The sequence below is a fragment of the Epinephelus lanceolatus genome, chromosome 12 (assembly GCF_041903045.1).
Source record: "Epinephelus lanceolatus isolate andai-2023 chromosome 12, ASM4190304v1, whole genome shotgun sequence".
In the NCBI taxonomy this organism is placed as follows: Eukaryota; Metazoa; Chordata; class Actinopteri; order Perciformes; family Serranidae; genus Epinephelus; species Epinephelus lanceolatus.
This window is the reverse complement of record NC_135745.1, coordinates 24,748,475-24,768,081: the sequence shown is the minus strand read 5'-3', so window position 1 is coordinate 24,768,081 and position 19,607 is coordinate 24,748,475. Positions and strand designations below refer to the sequence as shown.

The 19,607-nt window shown below is 43.3% G+C and overlaps 1 protein-coding gene across 3 annotated transcripts in view; it reads left to right on the top strand.

Annotated features, from left to right (window-relative positions):
- LOC117272132 (activated CDC42 kinase 1-like) overlaps positions 1–19,607 on the top strand; it is a 78,853-nt gene that overhangs the window by 8,750 nt on the left and 50,496 nt on the right. For 2 of the 3 annotated variants that reach the window (XM_078173146.1, XM_078173144.1), the window contains exon 1: positions 8,862–10,140. The exons of the other annotated variant lie outside the window; for it this stretch is intronic. In XM_078173146.1, coding sequence (XP_078029272.1) covers positions 10,060–10,140 — 81 coding nt within the window. In that variant the 5' untranslated portion in view covers positions 8,862–10,059. Of the gene's footprint in view, positions 1–8,861; positions 10,141–19,607 lie in introns of those variants that run through there. 3 annotated transcript variants of the gene reach the window in all.

Here is a 19,607-nt window from a genome sequence, read left to right as displayed (position 1 = left end):
TCTATCTGCATCGTTCCATATTGCAAAAATGATCTGGGCAGCCTCCGATATCATCCACCATTTTCAGTCAGACATCACTCCATCTAACCTTGCAGGCAGAGTGGGGACCAGGCATGAGAGTGATTCGAAAGTATTTCGACAAAATAAACAAGGTGAATGTGCAGTGCAAGCTATGTAACATTACTCTTATGTATCATAGATAATCTCTACAGTCTGCAGCTCAGAAAGGTTGGCTAAACCTACCCTCATCTTAGCTTGGGTGTTCATTTTGGACCCTATACTTTTTTATTAACCTCTGCTTAACCCGGAATATTCCCATTGAAAGCTGATAGTTGATAATATTGATTGGCTCTGATACTGTTGCCTTGCACTAGGTCTTCCTCTGATGTTTGTCTGTGTGTGTGTTGTGTCTCTGACTGTTGCTGTGCAACTTATTCCTTTTGTGTAGCACTTTGATCAGTGGTAGTTGTTTTTTAATGTGCTTTACAAATAAATTTGAGTTGAGTAGATCTAGAGCTGCAATGATCGATCCATTAATGTCAACTATTTAATTAATCGCCAACTAATCTTATAGATAATTAAGCAGTTTAGCTAATCTGTTAAGGAAAGAAAGTTCAAATCCTCTGATTCCAGCTTGTTATATATGTTTCTTTGCTCCTCTGTGACAGTGAACTAAATGTATTCAAGTTTTGGACAAAACAAGAGATTTTAGGTCTTCTTGGGCTTTGGCAGACACTGATCGACATTTTTCACCATTTTCTGACATTTTATAGACCAAACAACTGATCAGTTAATGGAGAAAATAATCTGCAGATTAATTGACAATAAAATTATTGTTGTAGCAGATAGCAGCCCTGCATAGTGTTTAAAGTGAAGGATGTGTGATGTGCCTTGATTCTAGGACAGCAGGGTTGGCATGTGAGCTGAGGGTGTGAATGAGTCAGTATGTTCGGTGTCACTTCAATGTCACCACACACACGCACACACACACACACACACACCCAAAGCCCCTGGCATGATGCATGACCAGGCACCCAGATGGCAGTAAAACACAGAGAGCTTTAGCTCCTGATGATTTGCATACCTCATCACCTGTGACCTTGGCACCAACGAACGCACACGCAGATTATGTGAGACAGCGGGACCCTCGTCCCAGCCTCCCGTCCCCCCTAATCCTGTGCTCCGCTTGCCTGCATGGCCCGGTGTTGCCCCGCAGGCTTTAGATCACCCTCTTAAATCCCACCTGTTTAGCCTGCAGGGACAGGGGAAAGCCAACACCACACACGCTCACGTGCCCCTTGGACACTTCCTAGAAAGACAGCATGAGAGCTGGGGATTATATGGCATGGGGGTCTATAAGTCTCTCACTCGCTGTCACATTCACACAAACACACACATGTATTCTCTTTTTCATCCCTCTCACACACACCTCTGTCCACAGTGGATTTGCTCAGCGTGCCTGTCCGCCTCTGATTCAGGCGAAGTGGAAATCTTTCTGGGAAAGGGGTGATGAGAGAGGATTTGTTTAGGATAATGTTTCTCCTGACAACTCGGTATGAAATATTGTGCTGTTCAAAGTTAATGGAAGTCATTAGAGTGTTTGACTCTATTGTGCCCAACCATGAATGATCCCAACTGAGCCTGCTGGAGGACGAGCTACCTTTCAGAAAAAATGTTGGCTTTGTACCATGGATACGTTACATTTGCACATTATTATGTAGTGGCTAACGTGTGGTTAGGTTTAGGCACAAAAACCACTTGGTTATGGTTAGAAAAACGCCATGATTTTGCTTTAAATATCTGGTTATGGTGATGCTATCCCAACTAGAAATGCAGCGATGTCTAAAACAAGTGTATAAAACAACTGCTTTTCGTGCCACTATCTGGGGAAACAGTGGCAGTTCGCAACAAAACACCCACTTTTGGTGCCTAAAAATCCGCTGGAAACACAGCATTGACTCGCTAAATCACAATCGGTTTTGTCGTCTTTTGGTCTTGAACAGCGGTCTTGCCAAGGTGACAAACCATCCACCATCCCCTCCACCCTGCGATGAAAGTCAGCTCACATACTATGTCATCTTAGAAATGTTGATATGATACCTGTGAAATGTGCAAATGTAACATATTGGTCGTTTGCAGAAAGGTCAGACATGCCAGCATTATCCTCTGGCGACTGGGTTGTCCTTTTCATTTACTGTTTTGAAGTTGCTGCCTCAAACCTGTACATGGTCATTTTTATTCTCTGTTGCTGCTGTTACATAGATTAGACCCAGCCTGCTCTGAATCCCGGTGCTGGGGTTTGCACCGGCTGAATTCAGGTTGCTACAACTGCTGAAGGACCGTCTCTGGAGCTTCCACCTGCTTTCCTTCTTGCAAATAGTGTCCTAGCAGCAAGGAGTGAGGCAGAGGGACCATGGCGTGCACTAGCTAGCTAATTCTTGTCCCATTTGTGATCTGATATACAGAGAGTAGTGAGAGCAGGATGAGGGCCTGAGCAAATCAATGCGCTGCACACAGCTCTACAATGTGCTGTCAAATGATTATTTTTTAATCATGATTAATTGCTGAATTTCAATAGTTAATCGTGATTAATCACATTTGTAATGACATGAACACTTTTGAAGTCCATTTTAAAAAGGTGAAGCACATTTTGTCCATATTGTCCAAGATAATCTTGGCCATGGATTGAGATACCTGTCTCCTCTTTTTCTGCTAAGACAATGAAGATTTTCTGATTAAACAGTATTTTCAGCAACATCACATTTGTCCTTTGAAATCTTATTAAAGTTTTTCAGCATACAGTGAGGATTTAGGGAGAGAAAAGAGGTTTAGTTTTGGCCGACAGCACGTGGATCAACGGTCAGGTTTTACCCCACCGGTGTCGAAGATAAAGGTGAAAATGTGAGCAGAACAGAAAGACGGAAAGACCTACTCTATCTTTCCTCCACAGTCCCCACCCTGACCACAGTTACATCAGCTTGCTCACAGTGGGAGTGACGTTTTTACTGTGTAAACATGTTCCCAGGAGACCTGACCTCAGCACAGTAGCTCAAGTCATTGGTCAATCTTAACGTCTCTTTTCATATCTTAGAGTAGTGAATCATCTGGCGGCATGTGTGGCGTCTTTCACCCTGAGTGAGGTGAAGTCATCGCCTAAGTCAACAAGATCTGATCTCTGACCAGAAGTTGTGGGTGGGCGTTGCTACCATGGCCTATAAGGAGAAATATTTCATGCACATGGGTGCTTTTAAGTGTAGGGACCAAAATTAGTTGTCAAAAGGATTCAATTGGAGCCCGACCAGAAACAGGTCTGTTAACCATTTTAAGTTTAGCTATAGCTCAAGAAACAGACTTTGGATGTGTAAACGTCAGACTGCTGTAGGTGATAGTTTTATTATCAGAATAGTTAGTTTTCCGTCACCACTAGAAACATTATTAGGCAGAATTACAGGATTGTGTACACAGTTGACATGAAGGGTATCTTTAAAACATGGATCAAGGTGATATGACTGGAGTCTTGTTTTTCCTTTTTAGAGCTTAAATTTTATGTGTTGTGAATCAGCTTCAGAATTTAAAGGAACAGTTTGTAATATTTAGAGAGATTTAGTGGCATCTAGTGGTGAGAATTGCAGATTACAAACAGCTGATCTGAACAGAAAAAAATACTGAAGAAAGCAGTTTCATGTCATGTTTGGCCGCCAGCCTAGCACCTGCTAATGTGTACTCATCCATTTTCTCTGATAACTTAATGCTAATTTTATATATTCTTTACGGACCTCATTTTAAAAATGTAAGCACGCTTTTTCCTACTTCATATTTGTGTATGTTTTTGTTATTTTGTCATACAGGGTTCCCCCACATTTTAAAACACAAAAATTTCAAAACCGTTCATGGAAGGTTATCCACAAAAGATTACTGTAACTACGTCTCTACACACAACAAAATTCTGTGATTTTTCGAAATCCTTCCATGATTTTTACTGGAAAATGCAACTGTGAAATTCCATGACTTTCAAGGTTTTCCATGACCGTGGGAACCTTGGTCATATGCCTTAAAACATGGTATCAAATTTTCCCAGTGATATCACTTACTAAAAAAGCACCATGCTACACCTCTGACCTCTCTGCCTCCACCATCCGCCACAATTCTCAAACTCTCTGAAGCGACCTGGGAAACCTTTAAAGACCAAACGCTGTGGTGTCAACCTTTGACCCCAGAAGCTTCATTTGTCAGTCATCTTTTGTCAGGGGAAGGTAGAGCAGAGTCTGTTAAAACATGTGAACGCCTTCTCTGTCCCCGTGATGGAGGGCGAGGAGAAGCAGAGCAGACATGTTGTGGGTGTAACAGTTCAGTGTTCCCAGCACGAAACATCGCAGGCCGTTTAAACCCTCCCTTTAGGAGACTGATTAGAGTCTTTAAAGACTTAAAGGACTGTGACTCGTGGGTCCCTCCTGTCTCTTTACGACTGTTGGTGGGCAGACCGCAGGCTCTGGGGGCAGCAGTAAGCTCTTGAACAGGAGCTGGATGAAACCCCTGATGTCTGCTGCTGATGTGGGGCGGGCAGGGTGGAAATATAATCAGGGGAGGAACTGGACAGTACAGCAGCAGTGTGTGTGTGTGTGTGTGTGTGTGTGTGTGTGTGTGTGTGTGTTTGCACACGTGAGTGTCATGCCTCCAAAGAAAGCAGAGCATTTTTTTGGAACATCTTTAACAATACTATATCACAGCCTGTCACGGTAATCACGTTATCATCTTATTAAGGTCAGCAAAAATGATCAAGGTCATGTCCGTATATCGAATGACATTGCCCGTTGTGCTTACGTGTGTTTGTTTAAGAATGTCACCAACATGATGCCCAAATAAGTCGCAGGGTTTTCCCCACCATAATGAGATTTGGGTGCAGTGCATATGTGTTTTGGAAAACACGAGGTCAGTTGGCGGGCGCCACTCTTTTTTGTGTCATCTTTTAAGAGCATGGCGGCAGGTTGTGTCTGAGGTTGTTAAACAACTTTTATAAGCATTGTATAGCCTATTTACCTGAAATCCTGAGAGCAGAGCTGATCTTCTTCCAGGTGCTGTTTATAAGTGTGTAGGCCTATTGTCTGTGGGACAGATGTAAAGCTCTGGGTAGCCCAACTTTTCCGTATTTATCAGACTGAATATTTACAGAATAAGGGAAAGATATTTGTCGGCTGTGACTGGTTTGTAATGTGACTCCTCCAACTTTATTTTGATAAGGCACAGCTCCTAATAGAGTTTCACATTTGTTTTATTTAATTTTTTATTTTTCTGCAACTAAGCAACCAATGAAATCTTGCTGACAAATGACCTTTCTGGTCAACTAACGTTTGGTCAACTATTAGAGGGCAGCCCTAATTAATGTATTGATAAGTAAATAAAATCTCAAGCCAAATAATAGAAAATATTTCCACTTAAGTTAAACTGTGGAATCCACTTGGTTTGTGAGTTTATTCTGACGTGTCAATCTGAGCAGAAATATAGTGCAGACAACTCTGTATGCAAAATATGTAAAAGTTAAGCAGGATTTACTAAATAGCTCACTGGATCATGTCGACACTTTTCTTGTGAATCCTAAACATCATATTCAGCAGTTTCCTCCTTTATAGTACTGTAGATCCTCTATTCCAAAGAAAAGGGCACCCAGCTCTCATTGTATTGTTTTACTTTTCCTTACTGTTTAAAAATGACATTGCAATGGAAAACAATTGTGTGATCACATGATTATGACTTACACTATTCAGCGTTGCCCTCTAGTTTTACCAAACTGCCATACAGTCTGTAATGGAGCGTGTTAAGTTCATCAGGGGGAGGCGGTGGGTAGCAGTAACCCCACATGACACCACAGCTCAGCCCTGCTCCATTTATCATGGCCTCAATTGGCAGGGAGGTCCCTTCGCTGTCTTCCTGTCTCTCTCCTACTGCTCCTCTTCTTTACTATCAACGCTTTAGCCAGAATGAACGTTGGCTTTGTACATTTATGGAAACCATGGACTTCAAGGATTTTATGACATAGTGGATATGTTGAACCTTTACGTTTCTTTACGTTGTTGTGGTTAATGTGTGGTTATGTTTTGGCACAAAAGCCACTTGGTTATGGTTAGGAAAAGATCATGTCATGGCTGAAAACAGCTGATGTTGGTGGCACACTCACGGCTAGAGATGCCACCAATGTCTCTCTAAAAAATGCACACTTTTGTTGTTTGTTGGTCTCAAGCAGGGAAGGGGAGTGTCAGAGAGGTTGGTGTTGTAGGAGGTGTTGGTGAAGCTGGCACAGTGAGGTTGTAAATCTTTGAGTTTTGCACTCAGAGATCTGAAAGGCTGCTCCCTCTGATAGACAGGCCAGACCAATAAGAATCATTGATTAAGGGTGCATTTTGGGGATGTCGGTTTCAGCTAATATTGCTTTCGATAGCCTGACACCTATTAACTGGTAACTGACTGGTTAATTTATAAGAAAAAATTGTGTGAAAGCTGTCATTTTAGTCTTGTGCTCTATTGATTCAGTGAGTTTAGCATCGGATTTCGAAGAGCTATCCATTTAGAGGTGTTGAAATTATAGTGTTTTACCTTTTAATTTCTGTTGGCATTGCTGACAGATAGGCGACTAGCTGCATTGACGTGCCCAATACTTGCTGCCCACTGCCGACCCTTTGGTCTCCACTCTACCGCTCTGCACAGCGCACTTGATGGCCAGTGCCGCTTATTCAACAATCATGTTGGGAATGCCATCCCGAAGTTTGTTGCAGAAACATGGTGGCCATCCTCAGGTTTCCCCCCAGGTTGTTCAGGTTACGGAGAGGCTTCATTTTGAGCTGTGGAACCATGTAAGCACCACTAGCCGTGTGGACACAGCTCACGGTGCCAACCACGCTAACAGTGATAATGAAGGATGCATTCGTAAATTCGATCGGAGGCTCTACACTAATATGAGACTTCTGTTGTTCAAAGAAATAGATTGTTCTGTTTCTACATGAATTAACAAACGCCTGGCGCTCTGCTGCTCCCTAGTCAGAGTGCCCGGAGTACAGTCTGCTATGCCAAGAGTGTGGCGCTTTGGTTAACAGAATGGACCATTCCTACAGTGCTCCAAATTTACAAATGGTCCGGTTTGTGCTATAGTGCGCTCCAGCACTCTGTTGTATTTCCGACCAAGTGCAAAAGGGGTTTTGCTGCTCAAAATTAAGCTGCTTACTCAACGGGGCGACCTGGGGGAGACCGGAGGGTAGGCAAAATGTTTCTGCGGTGATGCTGTTCCGCCACCCTTGGTCAGAATGCTGTTACCAGTGGTGCCACTAGCTAGCTCCTACCCAACTCAGTGCAGAGCGGTCAAGGCTATTTAACCAGAGTAGTATGAACGCCTTATTCGCCCTGTTCTTAATGTGGTACGCAGTGCTGCTACTACTATACTGAAGAGTGGCAAAATTAAGCTATAGACTGACAGTAGATTTAGTCAAAAATATTCCCAATGGATAACTGTTGCAAGACAGCTCTCTCCAGAGACGTGAAAACAAAGCCATATTATTATAATGGGTGAGAGAAGGAGGGGTCATCTGTTTGATATATGGCAGAGGGAAGTTGATTGTGATTGCTGGCAATGCCCTCAAAATGTATAGATCAAGTTCTTTATTCTTATCATGTGCACAATAATTATAGTAAATAAGTCACTGGCAATAAACATGAAAGCCATAGGCACCCTCTGACACTGCTCAGTGTCTATAAAAAGATATAATCAGTATTATGTCCTGTGGTAAATACAGACGTACAGGCCTCTGTGTCACTGTGCATTGTGTCTTTATGCCTGCGGCGTTTCTGTGTTTCCATTTTGTAGAAATACTTGTTCGCTGATGTGTGTGCCTTTCTGTAGAGGTGCGTGCATGTTTGTGTATTTATTGTGCAATATTGCGTGCCGCTCAAATGTGTGACAGCCGGCCTCCAGTGGAGCCGATTCAACAACAGAGCAGAGGAGAGGCAGAGGAATGGGAGCAAAAGGCGAGTGTTGCTCAGCGGGCTGCGAATAACCGGCCTGAGGACATCAACGGGGCTGGAATGGAGTCAGAGAGGGACAGAGGGAGGGAGGGAAGGGGTGATGGGGGACGAGAGGAGAGGCACAAACGAGATAAGAGGAGGGAAAAAGGAAAGACAGCAAGTGTTTAGGATGGAAAGAGGGAAGAATTAAGAGTGACATGGACTGAGGCGTGGGGAGGAAGACGTATGAGTCAACGAGCTCTGTGTGTACTGCTGTCGTTTAGATGTGTTAAAGATTTGACATCAGTGCTCGGACTGCAGTGTTGTCGCACTGAAACTTGGGAAAGACCAGGAGGTAGTCACACACACACACACACACACACACACACACACACACTGTTCTTTTATTCTATTTTCCCCTCCATCCAGATGTCCACTCAGCAAGGATCCAGATGGCCTGGTTACCCTCTCTATAGTGGAGAGGTGCTTTTTGACGCACACACACAGACACACACACACACACAAAGCAGCATGGCTGTGTTTTTCTCCCTCTCAGAGGGAGGATTAACTCTCCTCATTAGGGCTCCCCCGCCTCTCGCCATCATCTCTCCTCCCCCTCCCTCCCCTGTCGGCCTGCCTCGCCGTCATTGGCTGCTTCTATCAGGACCACCGCTGACTGGATCGCTGTGACTACAGGACACAGGAGAGCAGGGAGGAGGTGGGATGGGTTGATGTTGCCACGGTAATAGAGGAGGCGACCACTCACCAAATCATCGAGCCGGGGCTGAAATGCAAAAAAAAAAAAAAAAATCAAGTGGAGGGGTGTTAGAAGGTGAGGGGAGGAGAGGAGAGGGAAAAACAATAACAACAACAGCGAGGGATTAGGCATCGGCCGAGCAATCAGGAAGTCCATTTAGGACAAAGCAGCGTTAAAAATCCTCCCAGACTTTAGCCGTGATCATCAGAGCTGAGCTGCCAGTCCGATTGGACAGCTGCAGGAGATCTGTGGGGAGGAAAAAAATAGAAGCACACAAAGGAGGGATGATATAAATAAGACAGGTGAAAAATGAAAAACAGCTCCTGCACGATCTCTGCCCTTCGCTGCCGTGATATTTCACTGCTGTCGGTGAGTGAGAGGAGGTGAGCTGGCCGCTGTGATGCCTGGGGCACAGGAATAGAAACACAGAGAGGGAGCAGGGACACTGCTGGATATGAAGAGCATGCGTCAGCACTAAGGCAGGGCGACCCAGAGAGACAGCAGAGATGAGCGAGGTGGAGAGCGAGGTAGAGCGACAGACAGATTGAGGGTAGGGGTTATTATCATGGCGTGAGAAGGGACGACGGAAATAGACCCTGCTGGATTTGTCACCTCCAGTGCCACACCTTGGCTGCATCATCCCCAGTGCTCTATCCCGGCTGCAGCAGCTTCTACACGTGGGATTTCCTTGTTTGGGAGGACAATTACAACTAGTAGATTCATTTGGAACGATCAGTTTGACACCTCTGAACATTCACGCCACTGGCCTGCGAAGAGGACAAACTGTACTGTCTTTTAAAGAAGGCTGTCTTCTGTTTTTCTTCAGGAGAGGAAGCCCGCCCACAACAATGCAAAAATAGGGATTATGTTCATTCTGCATCAAGAATTACTGTCCGCAGCGTGCCAGAGGAATGCGTTACTAAAAGCTGTTTCCATAAAGATAAGCACCTGTGTTTTTACAGACTGCTCAGTCAGTGCACACGGCCCGGCCATCACTGTGTGAACATGACAAACTCATTGTCCGGCCATTTTCAAGGAAAGCTGACTCAATCTAACTGAGGAAGACAATGAAGGTGGGAGTACTGGAGGTATACAGTGGCAGTATAGTTAGTGGAATATAATGCCGTGCTGTACTGTGAATGACATGCAGAATACTGTACTTGTCTTCCTAATGACAGCACAGACCTCGAAGCGAGCTGACTGACCGACTGACTGACTAAGCGCGTGGGTTGCTCACTGACTGGAGCAGTGGCTATTTGAGGACTTTGAGGACACGTAGCCCCGGGCAGGTAACGGCCGGGTGTTGGAGTCCCATCATGGGGGAGACGGCAGAATACCAGAGGCTGCAGGAGACGTCAGAGTCTGACTACCAACGCCTGCCCAGCGACGATGAAGAGGTAGACCTCTACAGTTTTCTTGAATATAGTAGTGATCCTGCAACTGATTTTAGGCAAACATGGATGACGGGTAAACAATGAGCAAATTCAGCAGGTCCTGTCAAAGGAAAATTAAAGGGTGTGAGATGATGGAAGGCTTTGTTGTGGTGTTTTCCGAGGGAGGCGTATTTCTCTCTCAAAGGAAAATTAATTTTGGATTGCAACAAAAGCAATCAGGTTATCAGTAAATTCTGGTTCTCTGTGTTTTTGTGGCAGCAACTGACGCAATAGCATTGCAACTAAATCGTGCGTGCAGATGTGAATTTGGATGGGCAATATTTGTGTTTGTGTCATTACTAACAAGTAGGAACATATGAGGACTGGATACAGCGATGGTCTCGTTCATTGCTATGAAAGGCGCTCAGTAGAAGCCAAAAAATCTTAATTTTGTGGGAGCAAAATTACCTTGATCTGCATCATTGTGCCCATAGAGCAAGCACACCAGAGACATTGTCTATCGAGCAGCTAACTTTCACTAAACTTCTGGTTAAGCCATCTTTTAACTTGAATGGGGATAAAATAATTTCATCGTGCAGCTCTTTTAAGGTGCTTTCACACCTGCCCTGTTTGGTTCAGTTCAACTGAACTCAGGTACGTTTGCCCCCTAAGTGCAGTTCATTTGGGCAGGTGTGAACACAACAGTTGCACTCAGGTGTGCACCAAAACAACCAGACCGAGACCTCTGGACTCTGGTGCAGTTTGTGGTGAGAACGTGTTCCGACCTCGATCTGAACCAACTGCAGTCACATGACACATTGTTTGGGTTAAACATGAGCATGTTACAGTCCTGGAGGATTATTAATGTGCACCTCCTCCTGTACTGCCTTAAAGGGATAGTGCACCCAAAAATGAAAATTCAGCCATTATCTACTCACCCATATGCCGAGGGAGGCCCTGGTGAAGTTTTAGAGTCCTCACATCCCTTGCGGAGATCAGCGGGGACAGTGGCTAGCACACCTAATGGCAGACGGCGCCCCAGACTAACGTCCAAGAACACAAAAATGAATCCACAAAGTATCTCCGTACTGCTCATCCGTAGCGATCCAAGTGTGCTGCAGCCCCGACATAAAAAGTTGTTTCGAAAAACGTCATGAACTCTGTTTTTAGCCCCATTGTAGCCTGTAGCTCTGACTGCTTCCCTGTGCGCGCGACCAGCGACAGCATGAGCTTTGCTCACCCGTGTTTACATCACGTGACATTAGGTGTGCTGGCCGCTCCCCTCGCTGATCTCCGCAAGGGATGTGAGGACTCTAAAACTTCACCAGGGCCTCCCTCGGCATATGGGTGAGTAGATAATGGCTGAATGTTCATTTTTGGGTGCACTATCCCTTTAATATGCACATTCAGCGCATCCAATGCATCAAAAATTTGTTTTCTAGTTGGAGCCGTGCCTCGTTTTCAAACTGTATGGTCTGACTAAAATGAACAATGACAGCAATATAGTCCACGATAAGCAGCACTAAAATCAACCTGCGTAGTTGTCCCTCCATTGTGACATTAGAAAGTGTCACATTTATCTTATAACTGTACTCTTCTTCAATGTTTTGTTTACTTCCTGGATTTTTCCCACATGGAAATTCTGACCAATCAAGAGCAGCTTTCTCACACAAGGCATTTTATCTGGTCCGCTTGTTAATGCTGCCATGAGAACATAAACTAACTCTAGGCAATTATACAACTTTGCAACAAAATTAATCCCTGATTCGGACCAAAGCAAGACAACTCTAGGTCTGAAAGCACCCTTAGACTTTCAAAGTGTTACTGACAATGGATCAGATCCTACAGTGAGAGGAGTCATTTTGTTGAGTTGTGACGCCCAAAAAACTGGTCTCTCTCTTTATGAAAGTCTATGGGAAAAAGTCTCTTTAGGCCCAATGGCATCATGTGACCGACCTGGAAGTTGTGGTTACACGGTTTTGCGAAGTTGGCCCCAGAGTCTGACTCTGCTAGCTGAAAAATGAAGCCAACACTTAAGTGCCAAAAACTGCAGTTCCTTAAATGGCCACTCCCCATAGACCCTCATCTTAAAATGCCCAACTTTACAAAAGTAAACATGTTTACAGCCTAGTACAAAAAACGGTCTTGGTCTCGCTTGTCAGATCAAGTCTTTGGTTGTACTCAAAGCTCTAAAAGTGTGTTTTGTTTTTCTGTTAAGTACATTTTGTTTCAACGCTTTTAAGCCTGTTGACCAGTCAAAAATTGCTTTAGTATTAATATTATAACAGTTAACCATAGCTATAAATGCACAGTGCAGACCAAGCTAGCAGCTAGCATTGGGGTTAGCACCACTCTCTCGTCCAAATATGGCCATACAGAAATCCAAATGGCCAAAATGTCAAACTGGAGGCTTTGTATCAGTAGTTCACAAACCAGTTGAGGATGTCACTGTGGCAATCTAGGGTCATTACCAAATGGCATGGCATTTAATGGTGTCCTTTAACGTCAGTTTGCAGATTAATACTAGTCTAAATGGTACCTGACCAAGTGGCAGTCAGGGAGATACAGTATTATTTTCAGTAATTTATTGTGTCAGAAAGATAGGTCTTTTTCACAGGACACTTTTTGACATGTCATAGTAGGAAAATGCATAATAAAACAAATGTCTGTATTCTATTTAGCTGCTTCAGTTTAATGGCCCTGGTTTTGTGCATGCTGGCTCACTGTCACACTGTCCTGACCTACTGAGACACTTACATAGAACAGAGCCATTGTTAACATTATTACTAACACCTGTGATTTTTCTACCACAGCAAGAAAAAAATGTGCGGTGTGGTAAAAGTCCTGCTGTGTAAATACAATTCAGTATCATAGAAATCTATATAACTTCTCATATATCTGTCGTACAAAGCCAGCTCGTTTACCCTTGTATGTCACCGTCACTCTCCTCACCCACCACATACTCACGCTCACCACACAGCAGCACTTCTCGCCCACACACAAGGCCAGCCCGTGTGTGTGTGCCGAGTTATTGAATGCAGAACCATGAGGTCATTGATGAGGTGCTGCCGAATGAGCTCGGTGACAAGCAAACTATGACATTTTATAGCCTCCCACCTCTTCCGCAAACCCTCACGTCCTTTCACAAACCCTGTGATGTACGGACAGGCCTCGCTGTTCTTTTGGCTTGAGTGGGGCCAGCAGTGCCATTGCCACTGTGCTGTCAGTGTTCTTGCCTTTTTCAAATCTTTATTGGTACTGTTACTGTTGGGAGGCAGATGGAGAGGGGATGACATGAAGAAAGGTTCCTAGTGGGATTTGAAAAGGACTCAACACTACAGTGAATTTGCCAGACCGATATTAAGTTGTTGCTGATGTATAGAGAGGCAAAGTCCCTCCCCTTCCAGCATCCCCCATGGGATCTTATTTCATAAAATAAACATGTACGGTAGTTAACAGTGAGACACTAATCATTTTTGGATCCCGTTTGAATTGTGCCATGAATTACACGTTTTTCAGATTAAAAGAATTTCTCAAACGAAGAAGGTCGCAGTTTTCCATAGTATCATTCAGGGTGCTTGGTGCTTGGAGTATCAAGGTCGGAACACGTTCTCACCACAAATGAACCGCACCAGAGTTTGTTTGTAACTGTACCAAGACCACCTCTTCAAGGAGGTCTTGGTGCGGTTGTTTTGATGCGCACCTGAGTGTGATTGCTGTGTTTATATCTGCCCAAATTAACCACACTTAAACCGAACCAAACATGGCAGGTGTGAAAGCACCCTTAGTTTTGTGTGAAACCGCTGCCACGTCTCGCACACTATGCGTCACCAATAGGGCCGTAACGGTACATGTATTTGTGTTGAACCGTTTGGTATGCGACTTTTGATTCGGCACGACCCTGTACCGAATTATTGGGCGCAGGATATTATTTTATTTTATTTTGTTTTATTTTAATTCCATTTTTGCGAGCCGAATCATTTAAAATATCTAGTTCCCCGACTGACGTAATTGAGTGATGGACCGAGTCCCGTAAATCTCCACTTTCACTTTGTGCAGCGCATTCTCGCATTTTCACAACATGGCAAGTGAGCCTGACGAACCTGAAGACCCACCCGCAAACCTTAAGTCCTCCGTTCGGGAACACTTTAGTTTCAGGGTAAAATACGAAGATGGAAATAAACAAGTGGACAAGACAAAAGCAGTGTGCCGACACTGCAGAACAGCGGTCGGGTATGTACTTGGAAGCACGTCTAACATGCTAACGCATCTAAAGCGACACCACCCGAGTTTGAACGTTAACCGGCACGACTAGAAAAAGCAATCTGGTGCAAACTACGATATCGTCGTCGTTTAAAAAGAAAGAGCGTTTCCCTGACCATCGCGCTAAAGAAATAATCAACGCCATTGGAGTTGAGTAAAATTGTTTAAGCTGCACTTTAGATATAAGCATGTTTTGTTTACTGCACTTTAACAAAGTGGGAAAGCTAAGTAAGTTCCTAGTAAAACTGAATCTGAACAGGCTTTAAAGCTGACCAGCTGCACTATACTTTTTATTTTAATTGAGTAAAACTGTTAAAGCATAAATGTACAGTACAGGCCAAAAGTTTGGACACACCTTCTCATTCAGTTTTTCTTGAAGCTCATGGAGAGAATGCCAAGAGTGTGCAAAGCAGTAATCAGAGCAAAGGGTGGCTATTTTGAAGAAACTAGAATATAAAACATGTTTTCAGTTATTTCACCTTTTTTTGTTAAGTACATAACTCCACATGTGTTCATTCATAGTTTTGATGCCTTCAGTGAGAATCTATAATGTAAATAGTCATGAAAATAAAGAAAACGCATTGAATGAGAAGGTGTGTCCAAACTTTTGGCCTGTACTGTATATTTATGTTTTTCATTCAAAAAATGTGTTAAAAAAACAGCAGGATTTTATTTTTCACTTTTATATTTCTATTTTCATTCAAATAATGTGAAAAAGCAGGATTTTATATATATTTGTTTCATTCAAAATTGTGTAAAAAGAGTTAACTGCTGTGGTGGTATGTTTTAATAAGGTTACCAATAAGTAAAAGATATTTAATAGTTGTCTATTTTTTTCATTATTGTACCGAAAAAAAAGCGAAAAGTGACTTGTGTACCGAGGTACGTACCGAACCGAGATTTTTGTGGTGCATTACACCCCTAGTCACCAACACCAGCTAACTTGCTAGCTAGGTAACTTAGCCGTGTTCCAGAAAAGAACGAGCAAGACCCGTTGCTCATGTGAGTACATATCGGGAGGAAACATAAAGGCGTCACAGCTTCAGAGAGAGAGAATGCTCTCACGTTACTCAGGTGACTTTTGGGTGTTGTCATTCTATGACAAACCACAACTTTCTTGACTTGCAAAATTATCTTTTAAATTGACAAGCATCATTCATGTGAGTCATGGCTCAATTCAAGGTCCATTGGGAGCAACCCAATTGCCAGACAAGGTATTGACATTGTACCTTTCTGCAAACCGCATATATAGTACGTAACATTTGGACATTAATATGTAACTGATAGTTGAAACTTTATGTTTCAACAACACTGTGGTTAACATGGTCAGGTAAAAGCAGAAAAACCACTTGGTTATGGTGAGGAGGAGGTTGTGTTTTGGCTTAAAATACCCGGTTTTGGTGGCACAATCTCATCTGGAAAAGCCGCAATGATTTTGTTGGCTGTTGGTCTCGAGCAGTGGTCTGCAGATTGGCAGCCATCTCACCTTGGTGTCACGCCATTCACCACCCCCTCTACCTCTAGATCACAAAGTCAGCTCATATATTACAGAACGCTGATAAGATACGTATCAAATGTACAGATGTGACATATCTGTGGTTTGCAGAAATGTACAATGCAAACATTTTCCTCTGGAGACTGGAGCAACTTTGCCTCTTTATATCTTACAAGTTTTTGCAAACAACACCCATTCTGCGCTGGGATTGACTCCAGCCCTCCACAACCCTGCACAGGATAAGCGTGTATTAAAAAATGGATGGGTGGATGAATGTGTCGATCTGTGCAACAGTTTAAATGTCATGAATGTCGACTGTGTGCGGGTGTTTAGGGTCTGTGTGCTAGTTCAGCACAGTTAAGCCGGTGGACCCTGCAGCTGTCCTGGTTTCTGTGGGCTGAATCAGATCACTCTCTTTCTACAGCTGCAGCTTTGTGCTGAGTATACAGCGGTTTTCTAGTTTTAACACACTGCATGCAGCCATCTCCATCAGAAAGATACGTCAAAACAGATGAAACAAGGCGCTAAGAGAGAGGAGAGCGGTTCAAACACAAGGAAAGAGAACTGAGAGAGGTCAGAATCCAGTGACTCCCTTATGTACATTGTTTATCACAGCAATCCTTTTATGCTTAACACAGATGTAGTTTTATGCTTTAGAGCAGGAGGGGATTAGTGAGCTTCATGAAGCACTACATTGTTGAGCATCTGCTGTGTTTTTGTAATTTGGAATAATAAATCTTCTCCATTTATCTCATTATAGCACATACTGTGCTACATGTTTGTTTCACACGCTGTTGACTGTCCGTCGGAGGTCAGTCATTACTGACCGACATTTTTCTCTAACACCCTCCTTTCCCCTCTTAACCAGCTTTAGGGGATCAAAGGAGAGATCGCTTAGGATGGGTGTATTTTCAGGGTGGAGGCGACGTTAGGAAGTATTAGTGGGGGTTGTTTTGGTAGTCTGGCATTATGCATATTAGGCCAAGCTACCAAAAGGGGACACATATGTTCTGTGTTCGTCTGGAGCAGTCTGTTTGTGTCCCAAACTTTCCTCATTCCCACAGTCTGTTCTTCTCAATGTTGACGCCCACCACCACCACATGACACCTCTCCTCTCCTGACTCTGTGAATGATAAGGTGCTGCAGACAGTGAAGGGATTTAAGGAGAGCGTTACAATCTGTGAGATCAGGAATGACGCATCTTCGTGTGTCTGTGCGTGCAGGCCTCTGTCAGAAGCACCGTGTGTGTATGTGTGTGTGTGGAGATATTTTTCTTGCACAGTTGTAAAAGGGATTAATGATGTTTGTTCTACTACTCCTTCACTCTGCTCTGCCGGTTTTTGGCACCCGCCACCAAACCGCAGATTGATGCTTTGCCACCAAAAGGTTGCGACTTATTTTAGAAATGCGCTGGCAGCATGTCCACCCGTATCCACTAAGCTATCTTAATTCCCAACACTGTACGTCAGTGTGAATCCAGCCGATGGGAGTGCATGCCCCTGCGTGCCTGTGTCTGTGTACAGTGAGCATCATATTACAGAATCAAGCTTAATGTGTGTGTGTGTCGCAGTACCCGGACATAATGCAGACCTCACACAGCGCTTTGTTCTTCATAATCTCATTAGCCAGTGAGCCACTAATTTGATGTCTGTTCATGATAATACAGTCTACACGATCAGACGTTTAACTTGGGCTTAGCATCCTTTCATATTCCAGTTGGACAGCCATTGAGTCATACTACTGTGTGTGTTTGTGTGTACAGAGGAGAAAGAGGTGGAAATAAAGAGGGAGGGAGATGGAGGCCAGATAGGAGCAGCTGGAGCGACATACAGTAGCTGCTCCTTTGTGAGTGTGAGGGACCGAGCTAGTCTGGCACAACTGGAAAGTTTTATTTACCTACATTTCAGTGTCCATAAGAGACAAACTAGTTGATTATGAGCATATTTAATAACTTACAGGGCAAAATAATGCAGCTATTTCTAGCTTCATATAAACAGATCATCTTAGGGATATGGCTTTTACATGGAGCATGAGCTGCCAGTTTTTTTCATGTCTTTATAGACATGTTCACAACAGTATCCAGGTGTCTGGTTGTCTGTCTGCAGGTGTGTTTTGACTCCTGAACATCTCAGCCACTAGGGATTTTATAAGAACTGGTACTTTGGTACCTAAATCATGCCAAAAATTCTGAAAATGTGACAGTACTTCTGTACTGTAATTGTGGTACAATTACAATATGTGGTCAACATGACTTCTGTAATGTAAAAATATTCTCTGAGACGGTTATTGTACCGTGAAAAATCTCATACCATTGCAACCCTTACGCTACACTTGTCACTGTCACTTTTTACCCAGCTGTCCAATCACAGTGGAGGAGAGACAGGACAAATAGCCTACCACAAAGACCAACTGTAAGATCTTATATGCACAAGCACTTAACAACAACAACAATGGAGGAGAGATATGTTCATATACTGTAGCCTATTTATTAGTATGTTTTCTTGCCCATGAAATTTCACTGGTATTGATATTGACCAAAACATTTCTGGCATCGTACGTTTGGGCACAGTTTGGTCTTTAGCTCTTTGAACAAGAGCGAGAATACAATTTCTGATCTGTATTACAGAAGGTGGACTCCCTTTATTTCAGCTTGTTGATCATCATTTGATAATATATCACCATTTCTTGTTTTACGACAATTAATATTATCTATAGATAGTTCCCCAGTCTGTATTATCAACATAATTCTTGTTGAACTCACTTTAACTTTTGACTTATGTGTTGAGCTCCCCGTGATGAGCCTAGGTGATGATCATAGGGACACAGGGAGCTAGCAGGACAGAAACTAAGGCAGTCAGGAGGAACTTGTGACCAGTGCTAATTGAAATCAGTATAAGACGGTGTGAAGAAGCCTCTCCTGTGTGACTGGGCCTTGAGTGAGTTTAACAGCAGACTTTTAAGATTCCAGACATGTTTTGAAAGAGTTTGTGCTTCGCATTCCTCTTTAATAACTCATTCAATATTAGAAATATAACTAGAATCAATATGAGTCAAAGCTGATAGTTTTAATTGTGTTACATTGTTAAGCTGACTGGTTTAATCCTTATTCTCCTCGTGTCACTATGAATACAGAGAAATCTATGCAGCAATCAGCATTAAGTGACCTGATGCAAAGATGAAAGCAACCACCCCACTGAATCCTCCATCATAGGATTGGTGCTACCTAGTGGTGTCATGGTGGAGCTGCAGGTGGACTTACTGGCCATTAATCGTATTGGTCTAATCTGCTTAGTGAGGAGGCAGCTGACGGCACCGTGACACATTCCTTCCATTGATTTACATCAGTGTAACGTGGACATCTGATGCTTTACTTACACTGTACAGTAAACACAGCAGTGTCTCACATTCAGCTCAGGACTGCACCTTCCACCTCCTCCACATCATGTTTCCTCATTTGGATTTATGCATTGCCTTGCCCAGCTTCCTGTGTACCTGAGAAATAATTTTATATTGTCTGTTTCACAGTCATGAGACTTATGTAACTGTTCCTATATACTCAGGTAAACATTATTTTCCTACTTGTCACAGTAATTAAGTTGACTTTACTGTGAATGAAGAACATTCACCAACTTATATTTAAAAACAGTCAGCAGAGATCATGTGGACTTAAGGGAATTTGTGTGCCATTAATGGCATAATTCACTTCAGGGAGTTGTGTTTCCAGACTCTGTTG